Raw genomic sequence first — 14,827 nt, 5'->3', positions numbered from 1 at the left:
GAAAAAATAAAATAAAGCTTCATATAATGTCATAATAAAATTGCGGTAGAGCGGGGTTTGAACCTCGGACCTTCTGCTTCGGAATCTACGACTAAAATAAAAGATTTATTTATTAATATTATTATCACTCCTTCTTAGAATGGATTGCCTTAATATAAAAAAAATAAAATTATCACATCAATTTGTAAGGATAGTAAAAATGCTATCTAGTATATTTGAATGACTAGTCAATATTGTAGTATCATTAGTTATCCCATAAATTAAGTTGTTAATACATTTTTTTATCATTTTTTAATCGAACGATCATGATTCCATCACAATTCAATTCGATTGTATTTTTTATATTTTGGATGGATTAATATGTTTGACGAGATTGAGATAATAACCAAATAACGACTAAAAGAAATGCTAAAAATTGTATTTCATGATAAGATAAAAAAAGGTATTCAATAATATATAAAAATAGTATATTTAATATTTAGATACTAATTACAATTGAAGCGTAGTGTATGTAATTACATTACTCATTAAAATGGAAAGGCTAATCTGTTTTTTTTTATTATTCGTAGTGGCAACTACAGCAGGTAAAATACTTTTTAAAAATTACAACAATTGTTTTGTCAGTTAGAGGTTGAGGTTTTTAAACCTAATTTTATCAAAACGAAATTGTCTTCTGCCATTTTTTGGAGCAATTGCATTTTTACTTTTATTGTACGTTATCAAAACGAATACTTTTTAAATTTGTATATTGATCAACCACCAGATTTTATTGTCACAGATATCTGTACCAGTCAATAGTGTTGGTTTCGAAGAAATCTGGTCCCGGGTCAATGTTAAAATCTGATGCTATCCGCCTGAGAAACAGTAAAATCATGAATAAACGTGAAATCAGTATTTTTTAGAATTTTAAATATGTAATAAAAATAATAAACTGTTATAACGAAATATCTGTTAAATACTGTTATTTTAAAAGAAAATTCTTATTTTTCGTTAGTATAAAATAGACTAATACGTAGTAAAATAGATTTCAGTGAATTGAAACAAGAAAAGGTTCCTTTTTATATCACCGTAATTGTGAACGGCAATAAAAGACGTTGCAGCTCTATAGATTCATTTTTGGAAGATTTTTGGAAAGAACTCAGGTCTTTGGTACTGCAGAGACCCGCAAAAATTGGGACCACTGAAAACCACTGTTGTTTCAGGAGCTAGACAAGTAAGGGTAGAAAGGAGAAAGAAAGCCTATTTCACTGTCTAATATAGCATATATGGGTATAACTAAAATATGTATCTAATGCACAAAAACACACTTGCAGGAGAACCTACACACGAAATATAAACAATACGTTTATATTTAAAATTATATATTTTTATTTTGTTTCCAATTTTGAAATAGGACTCACATGAACATACTTTTATGAGTGTTCTAATAACAACAATGTTCGTCTATTTTATAAATAATAAAATAAACAAAACAACTTTGTTTTTAACTGCTTATTAATCTACATTGGGAAACCTAAAGGAAACTTTAATAATAGAGTAAAAAAACACTTAAGGTATCCAAATAATATTTTTTCTGAATTCGCAAACCATCTGATAGAATAATCACAATTTCAATAAAAACACTGGATTGAAAGTACTTCATGTTAAAAATAAAATATTAAAATTAGACAACTTGGAAATCTTAGAAATTGAAAAAGCGATTCATATTAAGAAAAAAAAAAACAAATAACTCTTCAGTCCACTCCTGTGTAGTTTTGAGCGTATCTAATTAAAAATTACGCTTCCCATCTTAATAAGACGAAGATACTTTATTTATTTGTTTCATACGAAGCACAATATTGATAGAATAAAATAGAAAAGAATGAATTAGTTGAGTATACCTTGATAAAGAAGCCCGTATAGCTTTGAGACCGGTCGAAACAAAAGGAAGTGGTTAAAAACTCAGTTGTTTTATTTATTTTATTATAATAAGTAACCGCAAAATTAGTACTTCAAGTACACATTTTGTATGTACATTTTTTTACTGCCTTATATAAAATTGAATTTAGTGACTTCGCCTTTTTTTAAAAATAGGAGTGTGATTTTTAACTCTCATGTTGAATGTTTACTTTAGGTAGATTGCTTAATGAAGAACCGATATTTGGAGAATTCAATGAACACTCTGTTTCTTCTGAAGAAATAATAAGGCAAAGTCGATTCGAACCGGCAACGGACATTAAACTTTGTTTATACACAAGGTAATTTAAAATCTCAAAAACATATTTGTAACATATTTATTTATCACCAACCTGTAAGGCATTATTCAAAATTAATTTTACGTAAATGTAGACAAGCTGATAAGTGCAAAAATTAAAACTTATTGCAATTATAAATATGAGGAAGTTCTGTTTTTTTTTAACGGATTATCAAACTAAGACAGAATAAAATGTATCTCATTATGGTCGTAATTATTATTAACTCTTGTGTGGCTGTGATGTAACACTAGTCGACGTAGGACACAAGACTTGATATATCTCTCTTATTTTTTTAAATGATGCATTCGTATTTTTTGTAATCTTCAATTGGGCATTTTCACACCCAATTCGAAAAGAAAAATTTGTATAATTATGCTAAATGTTAATACAAAAAATATTTATCCTTGCTACGATAAGATTGAATGTCTGCTGATTCAGCAACACATCTATACAGATACCTTATACAAGAGAGAGCACGAAGATAGAAGTCATAAAAAGAAAAAACGCTGTTTTGCGGCGGGTGTTGTCAAAAACAGATTCAGCCTTCAGTCGGTTGATGACAGTGATGGGGGATGCACGCGCGTAACATTAGCGGCGTATTTATTTTGCTACAATAGGACTAAATTACATGTTTATTCACAGAAATTATGTAAAATGAATTATTAAACAGTTTTTTTCATTCAAATGTCTGAACTTTAAAATATTCCGTCTTTTACTAGTGGTGACACGATGTTACATCACCGCGCGCAAAGTTATTAATTAACACAGTCTTTTAAGAGTTAAATGTTTTGTTATTTAGAAATCATAAATTTTCGTCGGTGAGTTGTTCTGACATCGAAAAGTAGATCCACGAAGCTGTCAAAATACATAAAACGTTGTAAAAAGTGGCTACCCGAAAACTGGTAATATATACACATAACCGCGATATAATTGCTTGGTTTGTATTGAAACCTGAAGGATCTTAATGTTGTTCATTTGAATTCAAGCAACTTTTTGGAAATTTTTCATGCTTTTTAGAGAAACTTCGCCATAAAATTAAATGTTTTTATTTTTACCGCGTTTAAGAAAAAAAAATGCATCCAATTTAAAGCAAATGTGAAATTCCTCATTGTCGATGTTTGCATTGTTTGTCCTATAATGTTTTTGTTGAACATTGGAAAGTTGTTTTGTTATCAGATAAATACCTTTAAAACAATAAAGCTCCAGCTCTTAAAATTCACAAAAATGATGACAAAATGACAGGTCATAAGCCCTGTAAATACCTAGACCTCCATATTCCCTTCTCTTAAATGTTCTCCGTCCCTGTTGTAATTTGTTAGATTTAATTATTTTACAGTGGATAGTTTTTCTCGGTCTTCTTCGTTTTCTGCATCCATCAACATTCGCATCGTAGATCCTTTTAGCCGTTCTTTTGCTGTCTAACGAAGCACTCCTTTCATGGCACGATCAAGTCCATCAAATACTTGAAGATAGACATGCCGAGATGAAGAATAATCGGCGTGCGTGCATGAGAAGATGTATGAATGTAGAAGAAGCGAGGTATGTATGCAAAGACAGAGTGATATGGCGTTCTGTCCTCTCTGCCTGCGTGGCACGACGGCAAACGGCGTGATGGTTTATTTGAATATTAAGAATATTTTAGAGAAGGTAATATGGAAATCTAGGCATCTAAAAGGCTTACGACCTGTCATTGTCTTCATCTTTGTTGTAATATGTTTATAATAATGGACCCATTCCTTGTCTACAAAAATTTGAACAAACTCAAAATATTGTATTAAAAATCATTGAGGTATATAACTAGAATAAGCATGAGCTTTCAAAGTATGGTCCCACAACCTGCGGCCAATTTGCATATGTCTGATAACACGGACTTTAGTCTGTACCGAGCAGTTCCCGGATACTTTTCTCCCCTTAATTACTGAAATGTCCACATGTACGCTAAGATACTGCACAAATCAATCTGGAAAAGCGATAGTATACTCTTTTATCGGTAAGTTAGTCAATACTTGTTTAAAATAGCTATTTTAGTGTGAAAACACGTTTTATTAATATGTTACTAGTATTTATTATTCGTAAGCTATCTCCTGTCTCTGTCTTGCTCAGTTAGTCCGGCGTATAGTGAAACAATAAACAAAAGTGACGCGTTTGCGGAAGGGGGAAAAATACTGAATTGAACTTACAGTAGACCGATGTGTGTAGTCCGTGCTTTTTACTTTACTACTTGTTTTGCTAGTCAAAGTCAATGTGATATGACGTGACGATACTTGTCCCCTCCGCTGGTCATTCCTTTTTCTTTAAGGATGACTTTTTAGCTCGGATTTATATGAAGTGTCATCTCTAAACTCTCTCAATGGCAATTTATAAAATTGTTCTGTGTGTACGAGTACTTTCTTATACTCGTATTTATCTTTATTTTATATGAAGGTACAGTTCATTCAAACCTTTAATAGCCTTATGTATCTGTGCGAGACAGAAAATCATCATGAAAATATAACAGTGCGCGTACACAAACAAAAATAGTATGTTTGCTTTTTTCACCAGCAGGCACCTTGAGGTGATTCTAAACGAAAATATGAAACGAATTATTCAGAGATGGCGCTTTTATATTTTTTTATTGAAAAATGACATTTTTACAAAACTTGGTTTGTGGAAACCTCACACTTTATTGATTGTAACAAATATCATAGCAATATAATTTCGGTTTTCTTCACAAAATGGTGAACAAAACAAAAATAATTAACCTTACTTTTTTGTTTTGTACACCATTTTGTGAAAAAGACCTTAATTATATTGTTATGGTATTTGTTACAATCAGTATAGTGTAAAGTTTCCGCAAACCAAGTTTTGTAAAATTTCCATTGAAAGTAAACGTAAAAATTGTATTTCTCAATAAAAAAATACAAAAAAGCCATCTATGAATAATTAGTTTCATATTTTATTTAGAATCACTTTAAAATGCCGTATTAAACATTTGAAAGCGCTGTACCTTTTTAAAATAGAATATTTTTTTTACAACCTACAAAGGTCCAATTTAATGCAATTAAATAATTTCAGGAAAAATCCAACCAACCCCAACATTATCGTCAATGGAAATGAAAACAGTTTGGGAACTTTCGATAAGCAAAAAGATGTTAAAATCGTTATGCACGGATGGAACAGTAATTTGGATCATGACATAAATGGTGATGTGACAGCTGGTAATGGATTATATCAAATATTTTTTTTTTTTTTTAAATTCAAAGTTGAACACGATTATCGAATTTAATTCTCTTGTGAGTTTATCCAGGTAAATCAAAGGACATATTTTGGAGCTAATAATTTGCCATGTAAAATGTTCACTTGAGACAGTCAATGAGAAACTTTGGCTCTACGGGAAATTCGAGACGATGAATGATTCTCTGCGTGCGGTAATAATTGGAGTATTAAATTGGACTGCGAAATTTCCTGAAAACATCCGAAAAAAAAAATATTTAAGTAAAAACAAACTTACTTCGAACAACGTCACTGGTTCATATAAATCAATCAATTATAAGAGAGCAACGGAAGATTTCCGGTTTGCTTTCTGTCAGAACTGATCCAGATTTTTTATTTATTTATTTGTTTATTTTTTAAACCAAAACAGTCTTAGTTTTAATCAATACATAATGAATTACAACAAATAACAAGACCAATTAAGGGTTTCACTAACAAATCCGAGGTTCAAACTTCACTCTGCCACAACTCAATTCCCATTTTTCCAGTTCAAGTTATGTACTACTTTTAGGAAATGGTAAGAAAATCGAAATATTTGGGTGAAAATTAATTGCAACTGAGGGATAAAACAATTATTAGAGTGAAATATGAAAGTCTGGGCATTTAAAAGGCCTATGATCTGCCATTGGCTGATTTAAGTGGAATGATTACCCACAGTGTCAGTGTGAAATATATTTGTCAAAGCATTTACAGAGCTAATAAGTTATAAAGTCTACAAATACCTAGATTTCATTTCATTTTATTTATTTATTCAAATATTTAGAAAATTACAGAAAAAAGACCCAATTCATTCTAAAAACAATAATAGATCACAAATTACAGTAGATAGTTATGTTATTAAAATAATATAATAAAATGTAAAAAGAAAAATAAAAAGTAAGAAAATGCTTTCCTGAGGGAAGGCCCACTGTCGTGAAATATGTCGACATCCGAGGCGATGTGATTAAGTAGCAAGATTGCTCTACCAACCGGCATAACCATTGGCAGGTTGGTTCTGCATCGTGGTAGGTAAAACAATCGATGCTGTCTTTGTCGAGGATAGTTATCAGGTACGAACAGACCTATATCCATCAGAATTTCTGAGTTATGTATGTGACCACCGATCACCTGGAAAAAGTGAACACCCAAGTGAACGTCCCTCCTCCTCCATAATGACTGATAGCCTAGCATCCCCAGTAAAAAGTTTGGGAAGAGCCAAGGATCACACTCTTTTAGATACAGATAGCGCAGATTTTTTTTCTGCACTCTCTCTACCATCAAAGAGTATCGAGTCTCACGTGGCGACCAAATAATGGAACTAAACTCCAAACGACGTAAATGTTAAGAGTACTTTCTTTTTATGGCTTTACTTTCAATTTTAAAAATATTAATTTATTAGAAGATGATACAAAAAAAATATATTGTAAGTCAAAGATTTCTATTTTTATAATTATGAAAGTTATTTTTCTTCACTTAATCGAATACGTTTTTTTCTTTACCAAACCTTTTTTTTGAAAATCTTTTCTCAAAGCGGTTTTTCATATCTATTGAAATTTTACTAAACTATTTTCATAATCAACTAAACAAATTAACTCTAGTGCATCTAATTGAAATATTTTTCAATTTTATTAACCCAATTTTTTATTAACATTTCGAGACAATCATAAAATTTATTTTTCCAGCTTTCCTAAAGGCACTCGACGTAAACGTGATCTTCGTAGACTGGAGTGTAGGTGGAACTGGTTTATATGGTACTGCAGTAGAGAATGTTCCCAAGACCGCGGGATTTGTGGCCAAGTTAGTGGACTGGCTTGTGGATTTGGGAGTTCCTCTCACAAGCTTCCATGTCATGGGCCACAGTCTGGGAGCCCACGCAGCTGGTATCGCGGGAAGAAGCATCAAGCATGGAAAAGTTCCTTACATTACTGGTATTTATGATTTTATAAAAAGCCATTTATATTTATAATATTTTCATACCCATCCAAAAAAGCTTTATTAACACTTTGTATCCCGGAGCCGTGTAAACACGTGATTTACCAGCTGTTCAAAAAAGTGCATTTTATTGACATCTAGTGAATTTTATTAGTAATTTTTGGCTGCTGGTAAACTACGTGAAAACACGGGACCGGGACACAACGCGTGGTTATTATAATCACGTGTTTACACAGCTCCGGGTACAAAGCACAAAAAAGGAATGAGACGCTGTATGCGAACATTGCAATGTGGCTCTCCATAAAGGCCAATGTTGGCAAAACTATCATTCAAAAATGACTTATTAAAATGTCCCAAATAAATATGAGAAGTAAGAATTGATTTAATCTAGTATTTTCATAATTATGACACGTTTAAGAAACCCTTCACAAAGCATGAAATTTCACAAAAATGGACCGGGCACAGGGTAAATTCTATGTGTATTCGCCGGTCCTCAAAGTGTTAAACGATGATTCCGTATCTCCCCTCAATCAGTATGGTCCAATTTGGAGACGGTATTAATTTTTTGTCGGAATAATTTAAGATAAAAAAAAAATTGCCGCTCGTTAAATAAACCTTAAAACTAGTTTGTTCGTCTTTGTGAGAACAACCCTTCATTCAATTTTCTCAACTCGTGTGAAAAGGCCAAAAAAAAGAAGAGTTTTTTTTTTAAATAAAAATAAATATTTACGTCCTTATAATAATCAGAAATATTTTAATTTTGGGGACCATTTACAAAGAGTAATAAATATCTCATTTTTAGAAAATGGAATTAAGTTGGGGCAGAGTGGGGTTTGAGCCCTATACCTTTGATTCGTGAGTTCACGTCACTAGCCACTGTACACGAAAGAAGTGCTTTCACTGTGACTCTTCACTGCTACAAAAATTAAGAATTAGAGTGTTTCTATATTTTTTTACCTTTATAGGTCTAATTGTTAAATTTGTATAAGTACATAAAAATTTTTTTAGCGATTGTTAAAAAACTTTTTTTTCTGGGTTTAAACCTTAAGGTTAAAATTAAACTAAAAAACAAATGAAATTTCACAATACTTTTAATAATTGTTCTATAACGTTGCGATTTCTCTAATGCAAAGTAAAGAACTCCTGATAAAAAATTAATAAAATATGAAAATATAAATTTAAAAACGTATTTGCTTACTTGTATTTTCATTGAAAATAGCTGACTTTGTCGAGTAAATATCCCAAGAGCTTGTATGATAACTGGTCTTGAAATACATTCAAAAGGAAAAGTGTAAAAAATAAACCCTAAAAATTATTTATTAATTCACATTAGTTTTAAAAATAATTATAATTAAATTTAAAGGTTTTGATCCCGCCAACCCATTATTCGATGCCAACAGTAACCGAATCAGACCTTCCGATGCAGAATACGTAGAAATTATCCATTCTAACTCTGGAGAACTTGGATTAGTTGATCCGGTATGATAATTTTACTACATTTATTCTAAGATCTTTGATTTTCCCAGAGAAACTTTATATTCCTTCATAACTCTCGGTTTTTAATATTACATCGATGTAATATTTAAAGCATAATTCTAATGGGACAGGGTACAAAAAGAGCTAACGGCATGTTAGCTACTAAAACGCGTAACATATTCGTATAATGAATAAATACTTTAATTATTATTTTAAACGTACCCTTGTTACCCAATGCTATTAACCTCCAAATTGTCTTGGTAAATCTTGTAACTAACAATATATCTGTAATGTAATTGAGAGTACCTTTATTTTAATAAAAAAAAGTAATGTAATGAATGAAACTTTAGTGCACTGAATCTTAGAAATAACAAAGTAAGAGTTTATAACTGGAATGAGCTGGTTTGAATAATCATTTTACGTGCATACGTGAAGTATTCACAATAATGTCGACATTTTATTTAATTTTGAATCTTAAAAACGACAAGTTTTTAAAAAATTGACAGAAGATATAGAAGTATGTAATAATAATAATAAAAATGTTTCGATAATTTATATAGCGCCATTTTTGTGAAAATCACCTCAAGAGCGCTGTACAATAAATAAATATCCCAACGCGTCTTGCAGCTACAGAGCGCATGGACGGTTGGGATTCTAGTTCCTCGTCTCCAATTATCATATATATGAGCTAGATAACAGAACGTCTTGCAGCTACAGAGCGCATGGACAATAAGAAATCTAGCCCCTATTTACATTTTTATTTTTAAAATTTTTATTTGACAATGAAGTTTAGAGTTTAAGTGATATTTTAAAAATGAAATAAAAAGCAAATTTATAAAATTGGAAGTTAGATAACAACAAGTCTTGCTGCTACTGAGCGCATGGACGGTTGAAATTCTAGACCCCATTTACTAAATTAAGATATTTGATAGTTGATAACATTTACATAATATGATAAAAATAATATTATAGTTAACATCACAAAAAGTCTTGCAGCTTCAAAACGCATCGACAAATGGAATTTCAACAACAAGAATGATTTTGAAAAGTTAATAATAAAAAAATAATTTTAAAAAACGTAATAATAATACATTAAGCAAAGAACTAGTAAGTATGGCAATTAAGTGAACATGTAACAGCACAAAAAGTAAAATATAAAAAATAAAAAAAAACAAAACAAAGATAGCATTCCTTAACTTATTATTAAGGTTAACAAGACAATAGACGATACTCAAACTCAAACTCGTCCCTGCTTTATGTAGTAAACAGCTTTATGCAGTAAACAGGATCTGAGATGTAAAACGTTGCATGAATCCTATGTTTTTAGGTTGGCCACAACGACTTCTATCCCAACGAAGGAACCTACCAACCAGGATGCTTGATCAACTTCGCTTGCTCTCACTCTCGCTCCTACAAGTTCTTCGCAGATTCCCTTGACCACACTGGATTTATGGCTAACCAGTGCAAGTCTGTGGGTGAAGCAATGTCAAACACGTGTTCCAAGTTGAGCAAATTGCACATGGGAGGAGCAAAGCCAAAGCCTGCGTAAGTTTCAGGGCTAATATTTAAGAGTTCAACAACGATAGAAACAGTGGACGCGAAGAATAAATAATAACAATGTTTTGAGTATGTCTAAATGCTCGCAGACTGGCTAGTGTAAAGTGGCCACTTAAACCACCCAATGAGAGGTCATAAGCCATGTAAATGCTTAGACTTCCATATTCCCCTTCTCAACAATGTATTCACTTTCCTCTTTGCAAGCATTTGGACCTATTTAAAACATTGTTGAATTAACTATCTGGTAAAAGAAGAAGTATAAAAAATTGGCGTTGCCTAGTATGAATTGGTTCAGCCGGATGAATCTCACCCGCATGCTAAAGGTTTTAGCTCTTTTACTTCACAAAATTAAACAGATGAAAGGGTTGAGGAAATGTGGATGTTCAAACATAGGCAGAATGGTGAATGTTACACAGTGTGTAAAGTGGCCACTTAAACTAACCAATGACAGGTCATAAGCCCTGTAAATGCCTAGACTGCCATATTACCCTTCTCAAAAATGTATTCCCTCTCTGTTGCAACAAATTTAATAAATAAAAAGTTGACTACACCGAGAAACTAGGTGTAATAATCGTATTTTTTTATGCTGGACTGTATAGGAAGTACCAATTTTTTCGTGTATTAGCTAGTCTACAAAAGAGATACACGTGCAGATATGTTAATAAATTAAATGAATGAATGTTTTCGAATAATAAAACATCGATATTAGACAGTTGACCTTTGTGAAAATATAGTATTCATAATTTACTTCAAATAATTTAATTCAGCAGACTCTTCGAACACCTCAAAGTTCAATTAGCTCAGAATATGTTCTTCAGAGATATCTCACTCTTGTTTTGGACTAGCGATTCGTCGGTCTTGTTTTTAAGTGATCTAAAATTCACGCAAAAAGTCATTTTGATAGAAAACACTGATTTTCAATTGAAAATTGTAAAATCTCTTATTGATTCATAAAGTATACAGTTTAGCGCAATAGTATATCTAATAAATAGCCTCTTTGTCCTTGCTGGGACATACGCACTTTTTTGTCGAAATTTTCCATGACCATTTTTCATAATTGTGGCTGAATTTTGTTGAAACAGCGTTCAATTTACGACATGGTCGTGGGCTCGTTGACGTAAATTTTACAACCCGAAAAATTCTAAAAAAAAAATCCAACGGTGCAGCGTTAAATTGCGTAATCTAAGCCCACAATTCCGATCACCAAAACGGGAAATTAAACGACCAGGAAATAAATCATGCAGTAATTGACTTCATTCTCCGTTTGTTTGGTATCTGGTACCGTCTTGTTGAAATCACATGTCATTCACATCCATATTTTGCAATTTAGGCACAACAACTGGATTATCATGTCGCGATAGCGAACACCATTAACTGTTATTGCCTGACTAGCCCGATTTTTGTAAAATAATGGTCCGATGATGCCTTCAGCCTAAAATCCCTCAACAGTGACACTTTGTCGATGCATTTGTTTCTCAATAGTCACTCGTGAATTTTTTTAACCCCAAACGCGACAATTTGAAGATTAACGAAGCCATCAATATGAAAATGAGCCTCACCGCTGACAAGAGTTTTGTTAAAAAAATTAGCATTTACTTGTTGTTCTGTAATTCATAATATGCGCGGTTCTTTTGTGTCGCAGTCCATTTTTAATAACCTTGAACTTTCAGCTATTACGCTGTCTATTTTATTTTGTTTGCCACACTTAAACGTACACATGGCATAATTTTGGCTGTAAGAATCCCTTATCAGCGATGAAATTAAAATGCAGTTTAATACTACTGAAAATACCTACATAATTTGTCTCAACTATGTTCTTCCTTATTCATATCCTTCTCTAATAGAAATGTGTCCTCGTAATCCGTTTTTTTTTCAAGCATAGTGTATATTGATTATAATTGTACGAAAGTTGTATAAAAAATAAGGTTCTCAATTTTTTTTCGGGTTTAAGGCATTTTTTATTTGAACTGAAAAATACATCATTGAAAAGCTTAATTTCTTAACTATTTTTTCACTTAACTACCAGATTTTTAAACGTATTTTTGTTGATGACTAATCCACTTTAGGAATCCAGCTTCAAAGAAGTCCGCCGCCAGTCCGTGGAGGAATTTGATGACCGCTTCCTGCACTCCCTCATCAGTCTCGAAACGTTGTCCACCCAAGTGTTGTTTTAATTTTGGAAACAAGTAAAAGTCACTCGGTGCAAGATCAGGGCTGTAGAGAGCCTGTTCAATGAGATCCAAGCCAATTTTTTTGATTAAATCCTTGGTTTGGCGAGAGACGTGCGGGCGCGCATTGTCGTGGTGCAGTCTAACGCCTTTCGTCAGTCTTCCTCTCCGGCGATTTTGGACGGCTCTTCTGAGTTTTTTCAAGGTCTCGCAATAATTTTCCGAATTTATTGTGGTCCCTCGAGTCATAAACTCAACAAACAGGACGGTTACCAAATTCCTCCACGGACTGGCGGCGGACTTCTTTAAAGCTAGATTTCAAAAATGGATAAAGTCGTCAACAAAAATGCGTTGAAAAATCAGGTTATTATGTCGAAAAATAGTTAAGAAATCTTTCCAATAACGTATTTTTCAGTTCAAATAAAAAAATGCCTTAAACCTGAAAAAAATTGAGAACCTTATTTTTTACACATCCCTCGTATGAACATGATACAACAATAGTTTAGTTTTTACGTATAAGCTTACAGTTTTTGCTATCAGTGGACATAGTTATAACATTTATTGTGATCTCTGATTTATTTACAAAGCAACGATTGAAACTTTTTTCAAATTTTATTTCAGCGTCGGAGTTTTCCACCTTCTAACCAACAGCAAGTCTCCATACTGGAAAGGATAAAACAATAATTTGAAACAAAATTTGGATAGGCAAACTGCAGTCATTTTTACTATTACTTCTATTTAGATCGTTAATAATAATTTGTTTGTATATTTTTACAAATTGTTACTTGTTTATTCTAAACTTACTAAGATTTAATCCAGTAATAAAAAAACCTTGTTTTTAATTGAATTGTGTCATTTTTTTAAAAATCTGAACTCGAAACATAAAATACATTTAATGGTTAGCAAATGCTAAAGTGTCATTCGTTTTCTATTGGAATTTTTTATTGAAACGTAATGGACGATGGCTGGCAAATGCACTGAAAACTAGACCACGAGGCAGGGTAATTCAATAAAAAAGAATTAAAAACTTGTTAATAAATCTTATGACTGGCATCTGAAGATTGACTCCGTGATCGAGAAACGCTGCGATTGCTGTACGGATGCAGTGCTTCTTGCACCATAGGAGGTATTTGGTAATAAAAATACTGTTTAAAATGTGTTAAATGACGTGACAGTTGTTCAGCAAATTGTTTAGTTAAATTGTTTAATAAAACATAAATAATTTTAAAATTATGGTAAGGAATGTGTTTTTTATACTATATCGAGTGATCGTATAGATTGATCAAAGTAAGTATATTAAATACATTAGTACATTTTTTTATACGAGATAGTTTAAAGTACCAGCATCAGTTTAAAAACCTACTCAAGTATATTTTTCATAATGTAAAAGTCCACTAAGACATTTACAATAAAATAAAATAAATTACATATTCATTTGATATATCGCATTTTAACAGCATTCAATCTACTCTTATCCTTATTTTCCCAAATACATATTTTATTAGTTCAAATGTTTGTTTATCGAAAATAGCTGTCGATAAATGTTACCAAATAAATTTTTTAATTCATCTCACAGGTACAAACATCAATACTTATATTATTGTTTATTTATTTTATTTTAAAACTTCAAGTACAAAGCATAAATACTTTATTGGACTTATTGCTAAAAGCAATATCTTTTAGCCAACCAGAAAACAGAGAGAAAAAGAGAAAAAGAGAACTAAAGTTTGTACTAACAAACTTAAATCGGGTTGTGATATCGTGGCCTAGTGTCTCGGACTCATGGCTCAAAGTTCTGTGGTTCGAATCCCACTCTACCCCAAATTTATTCCCATTTTCTTATAGTGAATTATTTACAACTCATTGAACAATGGCCCTCAAAATGAAATATTTGGGTTAATCATAAGAACGCAAATATTTAAATTAAAAAACAAAAATATAAACATAAAAATCAACCTAATTAATTAAAAATAACAGCTGTTTTTTATTGAGAGATGAGGCTGAGAAGTACATTATGTAATATATATGAAAGGATGCGGAATGTGGAATCAGATAATGAGTGTGGAAGGAGAGATAACAAGGAACCAAGAAAAGAAAAGGGATCAAAATATATATTTAAAGAATACGCTTTATCACAGTTCAGGATTCTGAGGAAATAAAGTAACGTTTCAGGCATTTCTCGAAGGTGGTTAAAGAAAGTGCGTTTTTCATAGGAAGAGGTAGCTCATT

General features: G+C 31.8%; 1 protein-coding gene across 2 annotated transcripts; it reads left to right on the top strand.

Annotated features, from left to right (window-relative positions):
* The first annotated feature begins 407 nt into the window (after positions 1-407).
* LOC148285656 (phospholipase A1 member A-like) lies at positions 408-13,314 on the top strand. Of its 2 annotated transcripts, none has more exons than XM_088239513.1 (7): positions 408-584; positions 2,114-2,237; positions 5,289-5,431; positions 7,148-7,393; positions 8,761-8,876; positions 10,201-10,418; positions 13,220-13,314. In XM_088239513.1, exons 1-7 carry the CDS (start codon positions 533-535, stop codon positions 13,272-13,274), a joined length of 954 nt encoding a protein of 317 aa, XP_088095639.1. In that variant the 5' UTR covers positions 408-532; the 3' UTR covers positions 13,275-13,314. The 2 variants fall into 2 exon arrangements, with proteins under 2 accessions (XP_088095639.1, XP_088095699.1); XM_088239573.1 differs by having other exon boundaries at positions 500-584; positions 2,118-2,237.
* The last annotated feature ends 1,513 nt before the right edge of the window (positions 13,315-14,827 follow it).

The sequence above is a fragment of the Micrasema longulum genome, unplaced genomic scaffold, assembly GCF_059751315.1.
Source record: "Micrasema longulum isolate JH-2025_06_02 unplaced genomic scaffold, ASM5975131v1 h1tg000015l, whole genome shotgun sequence".
Classification (NCBI taxonomy): Eukaryota; Metazoa; Arthropoda; class Insecta; order Trichoptera; family Brachycentridae; genus Micrasema; species Micrasema longulum.
This window is presented reverse-complemented; position numbering and strand designations above follow the sequence as displayed.

Coding starts and splice junctions, on each gene's coding strand:
- LOC148285656 (XM_088239513.1), top strand. CDS start 533: ATGGAAAGGCTAATCTGTTTTTTTTTATTATTCGTAGTGGCAACTACA. Junction 7,394..8,760: donor AAAAGTTCCTTACATTACTG/GTATTTATGATT, acceptor TTAAATTTAAAG/GTTTTGATCCCGCCAACCCA. Junction 10,419..13,219: donor GGAGCAAAGCCAAAGCCTGC/GTAAGTTTCAGG, acceptor ATTTTATTTCAG/CGTCGGAGTTTTCCACCTTC.